The sequence below is a fragment of the Rhinoraja longicauda genome, chromosome 27, assembly GCF_053455715.1.
Source record: "Rhinoraja longicauda isolate Sanriku21f chromosome 27, sRhiLon1.1, whole genome shotgun sequence".
NCBI lineage: Eukaryota > Metazoa > Chordata > Chondrichthyes > Rajiformes > Arhynchobatidae > Rhinoraja > Rhinoraja longicauda.
The window spans coordinates 13,103,237-13,120,912 of record NC_135979.1 but is presented as its reverse complement, the minus strand read 5'-3'; the positions used below and the strand labels follow the sequence as shown (position 1 = coordinate 13,120,912).

General features: G+C 40.5%; 1 protein-coding gene across 2 annotated transcripts in view; it reads left to right on the top strand.

Annotated features, from left to right (window-relative positions):
• The first annotated feature begins 424 nt into the window (after positions 1-424).
• The window catches only part of maco1b (macoilin 1b), a 79,186-nt gene continuing 61,934 nt past the window's right edge, over positions 425-17,676 (top strand). The window contains exon 1 of one of the 2 annotated variants that reach the window (XM_078423449.1): positions 425-751. In XM_078423449.1, the coding sequence (XP_078279575.1) occupies positions 672-751 (80 nt within the window). In that variant the 5' untranslated portion in view covers positions 425-671. Of the gene's footprint in view, positions 752-4,734; positions 4,787-17,676 lie in introns of those variants that run through there. The other variant, XM_078423450.1, reaches the window with a different exon arrangement.

The window sequence follows — 17,676 nt, the reverse complement described above, 5'->3', positions numbered from 1 at the left end:
TAATTTTGTTCCTATCACTTGTGATCAGCCATGGTAGGATGGCGGTGTAGACTCGTTGGGCAGAATGGCCCAATTCTGCCCCTCCCCTCCCCTCCCCTCCCCTCCCCTCCCCTCCCCTCCCCTCCCCTCCCCTCCCCTCCCCTCCCCTCCCCTCCCCTCCCCTCCCCTCCCCTCCCCTCCCCTCATGCAGCCAACACGCCTGCGTGATATCTCGGCCCAACTTGACGTCCCAAAGTGCCCGCCCTCCGCCTCCGTCTATTGGGTCATCCAGGATGAAGGGCGCCTGCGGCCGCGACCGTTGATAGGTGCGGAGAGGTGGCAATCACGGCGCTGGCGCTGTGATTGGTTGTCGGGACTGCTAATCACAGCTGGTGGGCGGGCTCAACCGTAGGTCCCGCCCCCTCGGCCAGCCTGGAGCCCCAAAGGCAGCGCGGAAACACTGGCGTCAACCCAGAGGGGTCGTTCTCATCTCATTTAATTCTTTGTTTGAAAGAAGAAGAAGAACAAAAAAACGGAGGAAGGGGGGAAGAGGAGAGAAAAAAAAATAATATCTCCATGGTTTCAAATTGCCTCGAATTAATTTTTTTTTCTCATTTTTTTGTGTGAAATTTTATATTTGAAAAAAAAAAGGGAGGAAACAGTTTTGAAGAAGGGAAAGGCAGCGAAGGACAATGAAGAGGCGCAATGCTGATTGCAGCAAGATCAGGAGGCCGTTAAAACGGAACAGGATCACCGAGGGGATATACGGCAGGTAATTAGGAAATATAACCCAAATACAACACCCCCAGAGCATTGTTTTTACAATATAAATGAAGCATTTGGCCCGGTTTCGGGTGAGGGAAGTGTGTGAGGGGCTGGCTGGGTGTGTTTCCACTTGGCCTAGGCCGCAGGGAAGCCTGGGGCTCGCGTAAAGGGGGCAGCGTGTGGGGCAGTCATTGGGTGGCGGGCAGTGTGTGAAAACAGCATTTTCGCGAGTTTCCTGGGAGGAGGACATTAAAAGAAGCGGGATATTTCTTACATATAAACAGAATTGAGCGGGATGAATAGCGTGTCACTGTTTCTAATGACATTGTGGTGAAAGGAGAGTGGGACACTCTTCAGGGAGAGAGAGCTGTCACATAACGTGCTCTCTGAATGCCAGGGCTTCAGGTAAAGTTACTGTCACACACTGCTGCGCTGAATTTTAGAGTATTTTCAAACAATGTTATTTATATTCGGATAACTTTGGTGTTGGAAATTGCTTTGGGGGAGTATTGTATATTTATCCAGTTTTTTTAAGGAAGCAATAATATCCAGTTAGGGCCTAACTGAAAGGATTTAACAGGAAAGATAGCCAAGGATTATGTTTGTCATTGTTGGAACCAATTTTCTTCCTTTCTTGTTCTTTTTCCTCAGTTTTTGGTATGTTGTCACTTCCTCCAGCACCAAGTTTGATTATCTTTCACGGTTATAAGTTTACATATAATTGATGTTTTATACAGGTAAAATCTGTATAATTGTTTATAATTGTCAGAGTTGTTAAATACTATAACTTTATGGAATTTAAATTCTGTGTTTGTGCAAAAGAATATTTGTTAGTTTATTTGAATCTGTTCTTGTTTTCCTCTAGTGGAGTTGTGAAATTGAAATTGTACCATGAAATTCAGTCTATCAATGTAGACACTTAAATTAATAATCTTATAAAAGTTAAATCTTTCCAACAACCATATTATGTTGTCCAAAACATATGTTGTTATATAAGTGGCTTGTAAAAAATGAAGTTAATGCAACAGTGCATTGATTGAGAAATCCAGATTCATTATCATTTGGCATAGAAAGTTGAATATTTGTAATTAAACACATTTCTATCTGGCTCCAAAGCTGCATTATTGAACTGAAATAATCCAATGCCAATCAGCTAATTTTTAAACACTATCATCGTTAAAATGTACAAAATCTTGGAAACCAAGTTGTTCACACCAAATGCCGACTCAACACCACCACCACCAAACAGCATTAAGTAAATAACCTGTGTTTATATTAAGTGACATTATCTGAAAGAGAAATGCTGGCCTGGCTAAGAGAACTCCCTGTACTTAAGTTATTACCACTGGCTCGTTTATGTTGGGTTGAGAGGGCTGACACTGCTTGGTAAATATTTCATTGGAAAGGTGGTAGCTCTGATCATGTAACAGTGTCACAGTATTATATTAAAATGTCAGCCTAGAACAAACCTCTGGGCTGAGGTTTGAGCAGGAATCCTGTCCTTGGAGAGATTGCTCCCAGCAAGCTGAGAGTGGAATGTGTTTTCTTGTACTTGTGGAGTAAGGCTTGAGGGGCTGTTGTCACAGAAGAAAGAAGTTTCAGTTGAGAACTTTTTAAGTGTTTTCTGTAGTTGAATATTTGCAGTATACCTCTATTCATAGTTGGACCTGGAAAAGTATTTGGTGATAGTAAACAGTTGTAAATGTGGGGTAATAACTTGAAATGAAAAAATTGTGTTCATGACAAGCAAGTTTTATTTGCAATCTGGAGAAAATGTAGCAAAGTATTGCTGTAGAAAATGGAAAGTTATTGTTAATCTGTTGGTGGCCCATTTCAGTACTTGAAAAAACAGTGAAATTGTGACTTGCAGTGCGGCAAGTCTCAAAGTGGTTCATGTTAGTTGAAAGTTTGCATATCTTTACCTCACCAATAGTGGTCTACTAGCATTCTACAGAGTGGAACACAAATGTCATCTCAAACTAGTATCATAAAATCTGTCCCTTCTTTAAAGTTATTTCGCATCCCGTGTTTAAACTATAGTAGATTATTTTTACTTTGCGATCTATGGTTCATGTGTCAAGAAATCAACTGCCTAGTGCCCCAAGTTTCAGAAGTGGCTGGATTGAACTCTGATGTGGGCAGTTCAATTCAAGGCTGGGGTTCCAGAAGGAACCCCAGCCAGTCCAAACTGTAATATTTGATTTCTATGACTAAGTGGTGGATTGTACTGCACTGAAGGACTGGCTTCAAGTTTGACCAAAATGCTCATGTGATGGCATAACATGTAAGATAATATGGTTTAGTGTTTGGATTGAACAATATGTAAAAGATTGATGTAAGAGTTTCTGAAAAATTTGTAGTAAAATAGATATTTTTCAAAGCATAAAGTTGAAGTTAGCAAAAAGGAAACTTTATTTTGATTTTGTTTGGGGGAAAAAAGAAAGCTTTCTGATTCTATACTGATGACAAATGGTCAACTATTTGAATCTGTCTGTAATGTTATTGTCAATGCCAATGCACCACAGATTTGCTTACTTTAAAAATTGAAACAGTCATATGCATTGAATTGCATACTTTTCAACTGTGTTCATACCATTTTTAAACACAAAGGTGATTTCACTGTTTTTATTGCAACAACTTTTTATTCTTATTTGAGCTGTTTTAACAGTTGTAATCGGAGATGGCATGGCATTACAATACATACCAGCTTCATCTATTTGTGAAAGGGTGTAAGTAGAGCTAGAAATATTTTTTGCCATGGTGCTTTCTGTCATTTAGCATGAGTATAGATGGTTTTCATTTTCTTCAAGCCATTACATAGATTTCATATAGTTACTCCATTGAATTATTTAGCCTTTCTCAACTTCCATGTAAACATATGTTGAAACTTTTAACTCGGTAACATCACGCTGAAATGAATTTCAATCAGTGAGCTTTGTGACTCATGTTTTAGCATTCTGTAATAATTAGAATGTGAATTTTAGGTAAGTATGACGGAAATTTGGACCACAGGCGGAATTTTGCTTTGTTCACGATGTAAATTCAAATAATTAACTCCTGCTTATTTAGTCAATACAAACCAATCAGAACATGTTCTGACGATGACAAGTTATCAGGAAAATTAGATTTGTACATTAGGCTGGCAAAATAATCATGTCAATGATGCATGCTTTTATTAACAAGCAAAACCATTAACAAATTCAGTGGATTATACAAAGTGGCAAATGCTGTGAATTTGTGCAAGATAGCAGCTTATTTCTGCTACTTCACCATAGACTTTGTTTAGATTCATGGATCCTTATTAATTTTAGAAATGTGCTAGGTTTAGAAAGAAAAGTGGTGATTTGTAAAACATCTAAAATTCATAGCCAGATCCCAAGAATAAAGATAGCAAACATAATTATCCATTGAGAGTGGTAGAACTTTACTGCAAAGGTTGACTGATGGTAAATCGCCTGTAATCTGAGATTGATTGTAAACTGTAGGTGTTAAGAGATAGGAGGAATAAAGGATATTCCAAAAAGCGATGGATGTTGCCCAGTCAGTCATGGGTGTGGGTACTGGCCTTCCCCATTATCGAAGGGATCTATAGGAGGTGCTGCCTCAAAAAAGGCAGCCAGCATCATCAAGGACCCACACGCCATGGTCACTCTCTCATTTCACTCTTGCCACAAGAAGATGCTATAGGAGTCTGAAAACCACGATCTCCAGCTTCAGGAACAGCCTTTTCCTAACAACTATCAGGCTGTTAAAGTCTACAATTACCAACTAAACCTTGAACTACAAGCTGTCTTAGTTCCACTGGGGACTTCAGGCTTTTGTTTTGTTTTGCACTAAGTTTTAATTGAACTTTTTTTGTTTTTATTATGTCACCTATTGAGTACTGTGTTTACAGATCTGCTATGCTGCTGCAAGTACGAATTTCATCGTTCTGTTTCGGTACATGTGACAATTAAACACTGTCGACTCTTGGAAAAAAGATGGAGTTGATCATGCATGCTGTGATCCCAACCTGGTGGCATGGCACAATAGGTTCGAGCAAGTAAATGACATTTCTTTTGATGTGATTCATGTATTAATTTAACAGTAAATGTCCCACAGAAAGTCAGTTAAAAAATTTGCCACCTTTTTATGACAATATGGTGATTTATACATTGCCTCAAAGTCTTTTTTAAACTCCTTAAATGTTTTTGCCCATCATCATTTGGTCTTTAAATCTTTTTAGTTGATTAGATACACCATTGGTACCAAAAATTCTCCTGAACGTAGGAGACAGGGTACTAATGGTTATTTTTTTCAGACTGGAGGCCTGTAATGAGCAGCATGCACAAGGATCTGTAATGGATCCACTGATGCCCATATTAGCAATTTGGATGTGAAGTGAATGTAGGTAGCATGGTTAGCAAGTTTGTGGCTGAGACTAAAATTAGTGGTATAATGGACAGTGCAGGTTATTTAAAGTACAAGAAGATAGACATGAAGTGCTGGAGCAACTTTAAAGCACAATGCTATCTAGATCGACTGGGCCAACGTGCATAGGAATGGTGTATGAGGTTTAATGTAGAAACGTGTGAGATGTTGCATTTTGGTAAGGCAGACCAGAGCAGGACTTGGACAGTTAGGGCTCAGGAGTGTGTAGACAAAGAGATCTACAGATGCACTGTAGAAAGCGTTATATTGGGATGCATCACAGCATGATTTCAGAACAGCTCCATCCAAGACCGCAAGAAATTGCAGAGAATTGTGGACGCAGCCCAGACCATCACACCAACCAACCTTCCTTCCATTGCTCCATCGACACTGCATGTTGCCTCGGCTAGGCCACCAGCATTATCAAGGATGAGCTCACCCTGGTTGATCCCTCTTCTCCCCTCTCCTGTCAGGCAAAAGGTACAGAAGTGTGAACACCTCCAGATTCAGGAAGTTTTTTCCCAGCTGTTATCAGGCAACTGAACCAGAGAGCAGTCCTGAGCCACTTTCTACCTCAATGGAGACTCTTGGACTATATTTAATCAGACTTTACTGGACTTTGTCTCGCGCTAAATGTTATTCCCTTTATCCTGTATATCTGTACACTGGATGGCTCGATTGTAATCATGTCCAGTCTTTCCGCTGACTGGTTAGCACGCAACAAAAAGCTTTTCTCTGTACCTCAGTACACGTGACAATAAACTAAACTAGTTCTGTGACAGTGGGAACACAGGTAGTCGGGATGGTGAGGAAGGCATTTGGCCTGCTTGCCTTCAGTGGTCAGGTTATTGAGTACAGTTCTGGTTGTCCTGCTGCAGGAACAATGTCATTAAACTGAAAAAAGATGTGTTTAAAAAAAATATTAGTTTGTTACCTGGTCTTAAAGATTTAAGTTGTATGGAGAGGCTGGATAGATTGAATCTCTTCTGTAGAAAGTAGAGTGCTGTAGGATGACTGTATTGAGGTTTATAAAATCATGAGGGGCATAGATAAAGTGAAAAGCCAGTTCTTTCCCCAGGATAGTAGGTGAGTCTAAAGCTAGAGAGCATAGATTTAAAGTGAGAGAGAAAAGATTTAAAGTGAAGCTGAAGGGCAACTTTCACACAGTGGTACATGCAAGGAACAAGCTGCCCAAGGAAGTGGTAAAAGCCTGTAAATTATGACATTTGAAAAGACATTAATATGGGTGCATTGGTTGGAAAGGGTTGAAAGTATAAGTGCCAGGCACCGTCAAGAGGGAATAGCCCAGTTAGACAATTGAGTCAACATGGAAGAGTTGGACCTTTTTCCATGCTATTTAGCTTGAAAGCTCTAACTCCACAGTCATCCTTTAACTAAAGTTCCAAATACCCTGATGCTCTTGCCTTGCACATATCAGCATATGCCTCCAGAAGAAATGATGGACTTTTACATATTAGAGGAGTCGTGGTATAAGGATGGAGGGGGGTAAACGGTGTTTAGATTGAAGATTGGCCATAATCTTATTGAACGGCAGAATGGACTCGGAGGGCGAAATGATTCTCCCCTCCTATTCTGCACTTAGATGAAGTTTTAACGCGAACAGTATCTAGTTGTAAGATCCTGTTATTTCAAATTGATTTGTATACTGAATGGCTTCTCGGCACAATGGCAAGCAAAACCATTAGTTTCATCAATGTGCTCCTATTTTATCTTTAAAATGTTTATTTATCTATTTTCTTTCAAAGAAAAGCTTAGAGGCACAGTTATATAAAATTGGCAAAAAAAGAAGTAGGAAGATTTCCCCTGAAGTTTCTTGGATGCATTATAAGGATTTGCTGCGTTGTGAATATTCAAGGTACCTTTTTTGGGAATCCAGCTTCTCCATGGTACAATAGATGTGGTGGCATCCACATCTGAAACGTTTTGCTGTCCAGTGGCCTGATTGTTTGTGTAAGGTGCATTTTCCTATTATTCACGTGCTGAACTTTACATGCCTCAATCACTTGACCGGTGCCACTAATGGCCATGGTGACGAAGTGCTTTGAGGAGTTGGTTATGATGCGTATCAACATCTGCCTTAGCAAGGACCTGGACTCGCTACAATTATACTGCCACATTAGATAAAAGGGAGTGCGATCTCGCTGCCTCTTCACTCTACACTGGACCACTTGGGCAATATGAACATGTACGTCAGCCCATTGTTTATTGACTACAGCTCAGCATTCAATTCATAAACCCCTCCAAGTTTGTTATCAGACCCAGGGAACTGGGTCTCCGCTCATCCCTATGCAACTGGATCCTCAACCTTCTCATCGGTAGACCACAATCAGTGCGAATTGGAAACACTTCCCCCTTGAGAAGCGTCAGCACAGGAGCACCTCAAGGCTGTGTGCGTAGTCTCTTCTACTCACTCCATATCCATGACTAGAGCCAGGCACAATTCCATATTTACTTTAAATTCACTTAATTTAGGGAATGGGAAGAAGATAGAAAATCTGATGGAATGGTGCCAGAGTGATTATCTTGCTCTCAACGTCAGCAAGACTAAGGTGCTAATGAACTTTAGTAGGGAAAAGCTGAGCATCCACAAAATTGGCAGTGGAGGGAGTCAACAGGTTCAAGTGTCTGGGCGTGCACATCTCCAAAGATCTGTACTGGGCCCAGCATATCGATGTAATCACAAAGAAAGTCCATCAACGCTTCTACTTCTTTAGAAGATTGAGGAGATTCAGTATGTCGACAAATAGTTTATTAACCTTTCATCGGTGTATGATAGAGAGCAAATTGACTGGTTGTATCACAGCCCCTTTCTGCAACTCGTATGGCCAGGTACGAAGGAGATTAAAGAGAGTGGTTGACACTGCCCTATCCATCACAGATACTGACCTCTCCACTATGTAAGGGATCTATAAGTTGCGATAACCTCCCAAAAGGAGGCCAATGTCATCAAAAACCCACATTACCATGGCCACATGCTCATTTAGCTGCGACCATCGGGAAGAAGGTAGGAGTTTGACAACCATAACCACCCCGTTCAAAAATGGCTTCTTCCCAAAAACCATCAGGCTCTTGAACACTACACAGCACTAACCTCAACTATGAACTTCCATGGGCTGTCTGGTTGGATGTAGGACTTTTTTTTTATGCACTAGTATTGTAGCGATTATTGAATTTTGTTTGTCATCTGTGTACATTGTGTTTACAAATGTGCTGCTGCAAGTAAGAACTTAATTGTTCTGTTGCCAGCACACAGGATAATTAAACACTCGTGACTCTTGACCTGGTCAAAGCTGTGGTAATGTGAAAGGGGAAGATGAGTTCTCTCACCTGACCCTCAAGATTTCCTCACTATTTAGTTAATAGCTGATTGAGTGGACTACTTTTTAAATACCCACCTGCCTGCCCTGTCAACCACAGCTGTGGAAGAGCCTCAGTTCTCACATTAGCTTCATTAACCACCTCATAGTACACAAAATCAGAGTGGGAATAAGTTATCGTTGACCCCGACTGAAGAAGATTTGCAGTGCATTTAAAAACCTACTTAAAGGGATTACTCGAGTAACTTCAACATTTTACAGCTACAAGGTGGGCCTGTTAATTTCTCATCATGGTTGTAATTTGAGAGGTTAATTGTAACAAAACATTATTAGCTGACTTTGCTGCTCTCAAAAGTACAAAGCTACTTGATTTTGTTTTTAGTTAAATGCCTTGTTTCGTTTTTAAATTCAAGCTGTATGAATCTTCAAAGATCTGAAGAATTTATTTTCCATAAACCGTTACCTAATTACCTTCTATAGCAGCAAAATAAAGCAGTTTCTTTCCAAAATACACTTTAAAAGTGAGATAGATGCTCCCTTTCAAATTGGCTGCCAATAAATTATTTTGTTGCATATTTTTGTCTGTTCTCTACTGCCCTAGAATGTGCACAAGATCTTCTCACAATTTTTTACTGTTTCCTTTTGATATTCAGAAGTAACTTTGCATTGTAATCCTCTTAGATTATGAAGAGAAGTTAGCAAGTTGTTTATTTTAGAATGATTGACTCATGGTTGTTGTCAAAATCATCAAACATTAGCCAAACTTTTGTGTTGAGAATTTGTTTTGATTGTAAGTCAGCCGTTTACTTTCATTCTATTCATTGTGTACTATTTTAAGTTGGTGAGTGTTAAATATATTGCTTTCCTGCAAGTATGTATGTCGTTTGTGACTATATTGCATTTTGATGCATTTTCTGTGCATGACTTGTTCAGTGTACAAATGTTTGTCTTGTTGTAACTTGTACAGAACTTGAATCTGAGGTGTTGCCATCTGTCCATACGTCAAGTTGTGCCCTTTTCATAGTTTTTGCTGTTTGTCCACATTTTGACATTTTGTAGTTGGTTGAGCTTGTCACTTGTGTGTAAAATAGCACAGTGGACAATTGTCGAGTTTTTTGACATGGCATGAAATTGTGAGTCCAGTTTCACCATCATGAAGACAATCTGGCACATGTTTAATATCATTTTATGGTCTGATACCTGACTTTTCACTCGGTCTGCTAAGAATTAAGTCTAAACCAGTAATTATCTACTGCTGTGACCAATGCATCCCCATTGAGTCTTACATTTTCTTATGGCTTCAAGTGTGATATCAGTGACCAGCTTACTCAACGAGTTGGATTGCTTCCTTAAATGGCATTTTTACTTTGGAAAATCTGATGCAAACGTTTGCTTTAAATTTAAACGAAATGCCATAAAAGCTGTGTTTATTTTTATTTTTCCCTTGCCTGATCTGACTATCGCTGTAAATAATACTCATTCTCAATCATACAGTTTGAATAATAAGTAACTCATCCTGGTTTAGATAAGTATTGTGCCAGGCTGCAGATTTGACATGAATCGGCATGCTTTTTACCAGAATATATCCACTGCCCCTGAACCCGACAGGTAGCTTAGGCAGCCAATATGTATTGGAAATCAGAAATAAAAATAAAGTTCTGGGATTTTCAATGGATCAGGTGACATTCATGGGAAACTCAGTCCTGATGCAGGGGTCATTGACCAAAAAATGTTAACTGTTTCCTCATGGATGCGACCTAATTTGCTGAGCGTCCTCAGCATTCTACCACATCTAGTTGTTTTCTTGTAGGGAGATTGGGTTGCAGTCTCTCACTTAGAACTCAGCGCTCCTGTACAGACTGAGTACTTTGCAGTAGTTGGTCTGGACCATCCTATGTTATTGTGACATAATTTAAAGCTTCAGATATGATTTATGAAGATATATGTGTGTAATCCCTTGCTTTTCAAGACGATAAATTGCCGACAGCATCATTCTCAGCCATTCCTCATACCCTCTGATTTATAGCACAATCTTCTGCAGATATCAAGGTGTATTATATTATCCACTTCACTTCAGTTCCTTTTTATCTGGCTTCATTATGTTGTTTATTACAGCAATTAATGTTGCACCTCATTTTTGATGTTTGGATCTTGGTGCAATGGCGTTTAGCTATTTTGTTGGTTTAAAGAATACTGTTTGGGGGCTTGTAACAATCTGGCTAACCTTACTTGCTACGGAACTAGTGGATAGGTCCAACGTTGGTGTTCAGATGAATGTGATCAAAGTATCACTGACTAAACTGTAGTTATGTTTTATAATTTATACCAGTTGCTAGAAAAAAAGAATATTGAAGTAGGTGGAAGTCACTAATCATGCTCTGTCATGCTGGCAAATTTGTTTTCCTGCCTAATTCCTGTATCCTTAGTTTGTTTAGTTTATTGTCACGTGTACCAATGAACAGTGAAATGCTTTTTGCTATGTGCTAACCAGTCAGCGGAAAGACAATACATAATTACAAGAAGAACAAAGGAGTTGGTGCCATGCTCTGCCAGATCGTTATCTCTCACACTGCATTACTAAGGTAGTTAATCTGGTCATTATCATGCATGTACGAGCATACTCGGTAGGAATCACTACACATAATAACGTACTCACTTCAACTCACTGTACGTAGTTACACACACATTAGAAACCCATGCCACTAGTGCTAATGGACTACCATGTATCCTTCATTGCAACAGTGTGTTTAGTTTATTGTCACTTGTACCAATGTACAGAAAAAAAGCTTTTCTTGCATGCTAATCAGTCAGCGGAAAGACAATACATGATTATAATCAAGCCATCCACAGTGTACAGATACACGATTAAGGGAATAACGTTTAGTGCGAGATAAAGTCCGATTAAAGATAGTTCGAGGGTCTCCCATTGAGGATAGTAGCTCGGGACTGCTTCCTAGTTGTTGATAGAAAGGCAGGGATTACTAGACCAAGTTTTACATTGTGATTGAGTTCTTCATCTTCAGAACATCTTTTCCCTCATTTATGTACACAGTGACGTTGAATTTCATCAATATTTGCCAGTATTGAGGGTGTAATTCTCAAGTGTAATGATGCATGTTTTCCACAGACCTTGTGTGGCAATAAAGGGGGCTTTTTCTGGTTGGCTGACAGTGACTAGCAGAGTTCCCCAGGGGTTGGTGCTGGGGGCGCCACTCTTCACTTTGTATATTAATGATTTGGACGAGGGGATTGAAGGCTTTGTGGCCAGGTTTGCGGATGATATGAAAATAGGAGGCAGGGCAGGTAGTATAGAGAAAGCAGGGACTGCAGAAGGACTTGGACAGGTTGGGAGAGTGGGCAGAGTAATGGCAGATGGAATATAGTGTAGCAAAGTGTGGAGTCGTGCATTTTGGTAGTAGGAATAACGGTGTAGACTATTTTCTAAATGGGGAGAGAATCCAGAATTCGGAGGTGCAAAGGGACTGGTGTAGGATTCCCAAAAAGTTAATCTGCAAGTCATATTGGTAGTAAAGAATGCAAACTCAATATTAGCATTTATCTCAAGAGGGCTTGTATACAAAGCATGGATGTAATGCTGAAGATCTATAACTTAGTGCTGATAAGGCTGCATTTGGAATATTGTGAGTGATTTTGGGCACCATATCTGAGGTAGGGTGTGCTGGCTCTGGAGATGGTCCAGAGGAGATTTACAAGAATGATCCCAGGAATGAAAAGGTTAACCTATGATAAGCGTTTGTCGGCACTGGGCCTGTACTCACTGGAGTTTAGAAGATATTTGGGGACCTCATTGAAACATACAGAATAGTGAAAGGCATGGATACAGTGGATGCGGAGAGGATGTTTCAACTAGTGGGAGAGAGTCCGGTCTAGAGGTCATAGCCTCAGAATTAAAGGACCTTTTTTTCCAGAAGACGATAAATTTCTTTAGTCAGAGGGTGGTGAATCTGTGGAATTCTTTGCCACAGTAGGCTGTAAAGGCCAAGTCAGTGGATATTTTTAAGGCAGAGATAGATTTTTGATTAGTACAGTGTCAGAGATTAAGCGAAGGCAGGAGAATGGGGTTAGGAGGGAGAGATAGATCAGCCATGATTGAATGGCAGAGTAGACTTGATGGGCCGAATGGCCTAATTGTACTCCTATCACTTATGACCTTGTTGTTGGCAGGTTTGTTATACAGTGCGGTCAGATTGGGAGAGGACCCTTTTGTCAAGTATAAAACTCATTTTCTCTTGACTTCAATGATTAAATCAATGACGACTTGGAGTTCAGCTTTTAAATGTGAGCATACGCATCCATCATCAGTGTGCTAAAGCTAAGTGACTAATTAAAGATGGGGTGACCTTGGTTGTGGAATGGAAAACACTCAGTTGAATGGTTTCCCACCTATCTTACAGATTTTTTCCACTGAAAAAGGAACCTTTTTAACGTGAACTTTTAAGGGTTGACATGGCATTGTTTGCACTCAGATTAGATCTCCCATGTGCCAACTGACTCGGATTACAGTTTGCATGCTATCATGTAGCAGATGTAACATTGACAAATTTAATTGGGCAGCCAAATTTGAGAGGGATGCTGGACAATTCGTCTGATAGACTCGGACAAAGTGAGGTTAAAAAACACCTTGAATAATAGTGGTTGCTGTTTCTGGCATTTCTCTTGAAGTTAATATGTGGCTGATTATGTCCATTGTGCCTCTGGTTGTACAGAATCCATTCTGATTCTAGGAACAGTTTTGTAGGCAATTGAAGAGGATGGTTGAGGAGTGCTGGCCATGATCTAGGGGTCTCGACCGGAAACTTCACCCATTCCTTCTATCCAGAGATGCTGCCTGGCCTGCTCAGTTACTCCAGCATTTTGTCTGTTTAGGGCATTTATCAGCTTCTAATTTCCCCTCCTACTGTCTATTTTGATTATTGATCATTTCTGGTATATTCCTTGCATCTTCTGCTGTGAAAATGGACATTATTTTTTTTGGGATGTCAATCAAATTATTAATTCTCAATTTATTTTGCCTCCTGCCTTTAGGAGAACTTGTGGTTACTTCTGGTAATCTCTACACTGCAGAAACTTTACTTGCATTTACTCATTCTACCATATTTGCCTATCAATGTAAGGCATTGTAATGCTATTCTCCTTGGCAACATTATAAAGTTATTTTTTAACAGTCATGTTTTTAAATGCTATTATAAAATAATATATGAGCCATTGCAGTTGAATATTTTGGCAGCTGGAAAGCTAACTGTCCTATCATTTCAGTCAGGGTAAATACAGGGGGGAAGACGCAGCATGGCAGGCCATGTACATCCCACAGGCTGGATTTGTGCACCACGGTTGGAAAGAGATGACCGACCGGGATTATCTGTTTTCTTCTGTTGCAAGATGTGTCCGTCTTTATGTTGAAAGGAAATCTGAGAGTCTTAGGAAATTGAAACTGAAACAATTTTCTGCACCTTTTGGCAGATATTTCACATCCAGGAGTTATTAACTCCAGAGCTCATTTTCATCATACATTTTCTTTAGTGATTGAACCCATGATGTATCAAATTGTAGTCAGATGTTCTACTTTGAGAAAATCTCTCAACAAATGAATTTGAGTTTTTTTTTTGAAGGTGTTGAAGTGCAAGCCCCTGTTTCTGCAGCTTTGCCATAAAGTTTTCAACATAACATTACATCTCTTGCGTGCGCGTGCTCTCTCACCCTTGTCATGTACGTCTCTGGAATGTGGGAGGAAATCGGAACACCCAGAGAAAACCGATGCGATCATAGCGAGAACGTACAAACTCTGTGCAGACAGCATCTGCAGTCAGGATTGAACCCAGGTCTCTGGCTTCTGTGCTGTTGCCCACCCATCTGCCAATCCGAACACTCCTCACTGTATCCATCTATCATCTGAAGAAGGGTCTCAACCCAAAACATCGCCCATTTCTCTCCAGAGATGCTGCCTATTCCGCTGAGCTCTCCAGAGATGCTGCCTATTCCAGCATTTTGTGTCTTTCTTCAGTGTAAACCAGCATCTGCTGTTCCTTCCTATACATTCACTTGCCATCTCTTTAAGTATTAACATGGACATATAATAATAATAATAATAATCCATTTATTTTATATAGCGCCTTATCACATGCTCAAAGCGCTTTACAAAAACAATTAACATAGAAACAAACAGACAAACTATCCTGACGGAAAAGCGGCGAATACTCAACGCCAGCGTCCTCTCACGTCAGGGTCCGGCAGTAGACATTAAAAAGCACAAGACACACAGATATAATTTTTTACACAAAACAGCCATCACAGTGATTGCTCTAGGCATACCCTCACTGTGATGGAAGGCAAAGTCTTATCTCCTCCTCATTCTTCTCCCGTGGTGCCACGAGGTGATCGAGGCTCTCAACTTTTTGAAGCCCCCACCGGGCGATGGAAAGTCCCAGGGCCGAGCCGAGCAGGCCGATGAAAGTCCTGAGCCCCCACCGGGCGATGGAAAGTCCCAGGGCCGAGCCGAGCAGGGTCGAAGCTGCTACGGCTGGAGCTCCCAAAAGCCGGTCACCAGCCAGGGACCTGCGAATTCCCGATGTTGCGGTCTGCAGGGCCCACGGCCGAAGCCTCCGAGATGGTAAGTCCAGGCCCTGCGACCGGAGTCTTTGAGGTCGATCCCAGCTGGAGGCCGCCGACTCCACGATGTTAGGCCCTAGCGCGAACGGAGATACGACACGGTAAAGGTCGCATCTCCGTTGAGGAGGAGATTAGAAAAAAAAGGTTTCCCCCAACCCTCCCACCACCCCCCTACATACACAGAATTAAAAATAAAACAAAACGTACATTTAACAACGACAATGACAAAAAAACAAAAAAAAAACAGAGACTGCCGGTGAGCCGCAGCTGCAGAACACAGCCACGCCCCCTTTCTTGTATCATATCATATCATATATATACAGCCGGAAACAGGCCTTTTCGGCCCACCAAGTCCGTGCCGCCCAACGATCCCCGTACATTAACACTATCCTACACCCACTAGGGACAATTTTTACATTTACCCAGCCAATTAACCTACATACCTGTACGTCTTTGGAGTGTAGGAGGAAACCGAAGATCTCGGAGAAAACCCACGCAGGTCACGGGGAGAACGTACAAACTCCTTACAGTGCAGCACCCGTAGTCAGGATCGAACCTGAGTCTCCGGCGCTGCATTCGCTGTAAAGCAGCAACTCTACCGCTGCACATATGTTTAATATATACATTTCTGCCAAGTTTTGGGAATTAACATTTGGGTGAGATCTGTTTGATATTGATATGTGAGAATTCTATTGTTTATGAACAGAGTATGCAGGTTAACGTGAAGCGTAGTGTAACGGGCAGCCGACAGAACTTGTCCTTGTTAGGTAAAGTCTTTAACTACTTTGACCATTGACTTCCAATTGCTTGAATTGTTTTATGTCATACCGAAGGCATTGTATTAATAATTATGATCACAATTTTTAGTAATTCAGAATTAGGTTAGGTGAAACATGGAAAAAACAATTTTTTGATTATTTAACCAATTCCATAGACAAAGTCTAATTCCACAATTGGGTAGAGGTGAATCTGACAGTCCCCGAGCTTATGGAAGGACTGTTCAGAAGCCTAATAACTGAGGGAAAGAAGCTGTTTCTCAGTCTGGTGGTGTGTGCTTTCAAGCTTCTGTACCATCTGCCAGAATGGAGCAGGGAGAAGAAAGAATGACTGGGATGGGACAAATCTTTGGTTATATTGTTTGCTTTTCTGAAGCAGTGTGAAGTATAGATGGAGTCAATGGTGGGAAGTCCATGGATAGTGCATCTGCTAATCTCTGCTGTATCTTGCTGTCATGGGCAGAGCTGTTCTCCAACAAAACGGATGCTTTCTGTGTGCATCTGTAGAAATTTATCATTGGAGACATACTGAGTTTCCTCAGTCTCCAAGGGCAGTGGAGGCATTGGTGTGCCTCCTTGGCTGTCGCATCAATGTGGTTGGTCCTTTGGGCAGTGTATATGTTTGAGATTCATGCCAACATGATACTGGTATAGGTTAATTGCTGTATAAATGTTTACAAGCAAAATAAGTGTTTCTACCTTTTATGGGAATTGATTGTAGAGTATGTTCTGTGCCCCAAAATTATTTATCGTGTGGTTTGTTGTTTTTTGTGTTCCATTGGTTTGTAATGATCCATTAATTTTCTGCTTAAAACATTGTTCTGTCATATTTCTCTGCATATTTGGAAACATTTCAAACACCAATCTTAGATTTTTAATAATCTAACTGATCTGGGGATGAGGATGAACTAAGAAGCTGAAAATGTAGAAAATTGTTTGATCAAATCATCAATTAGTTTGACATTTTCAGTAGATACCCTATTTCTTATCTTTGGTGGTCTATTTCTGTGCTGTGATGAAATTAATCTTGAGATGGTTAGCTAGCTGTTTGATGTATTAGCTGAAAGCCCTAATGTGAGCAGTTTTTGATATTTTTCAGTTGACTGAATATGGTGACTTAGGACCCAAATTCCAAAAATAATTTGCCAATGAAGTTTTAAAAACAGATATTCTAAATTTGACATTTTCAAAAAGAAATGTCAAGCAGATGGCACATCACAGTCTACTGGAGTTGCACCATTTGCTGGCCACTGTTAATTTAAATCAATTTCTTATGAAACTGCTGAATGTAATACAACTTTTCACTGAAATGATATATCAACATCTGTGTGGCATATCTTTGGGCTTCTTGCTCAGAGCTCTTGGTGAGAATACAAATATGTAAATTATAAAACTTGGTTGACCAGTGCGGTTCGGATTCTGAAGTGCATGAGCACAGGACATCTATTGTCAATGACAAAACATTTGTATTCTTGTTGTCTGGGCTATCAATCTAATCGTCTTGATATTGGAGTAGTAAATATTTCTTCTGTCAGACAGACACGTGGCATCTGTGGCAGGGCTTGCACGCCATCACTTTCTACAAGATGAAATCGAGTAGCTTAAATGGCTGCAATGCATTCTGGATGAGCTCAATGCATTCTATGCTCTCTTTGAAAGAGAGAACAGCAATGTACCCTCACAAGCTCCCATATCCCCAATGACACTGATCTCAGTCCCCAAGGCTGACATCAGAAGATCCTTCATGAGGGTGAACCTTCGGAAAGCATATGGCCCTATTG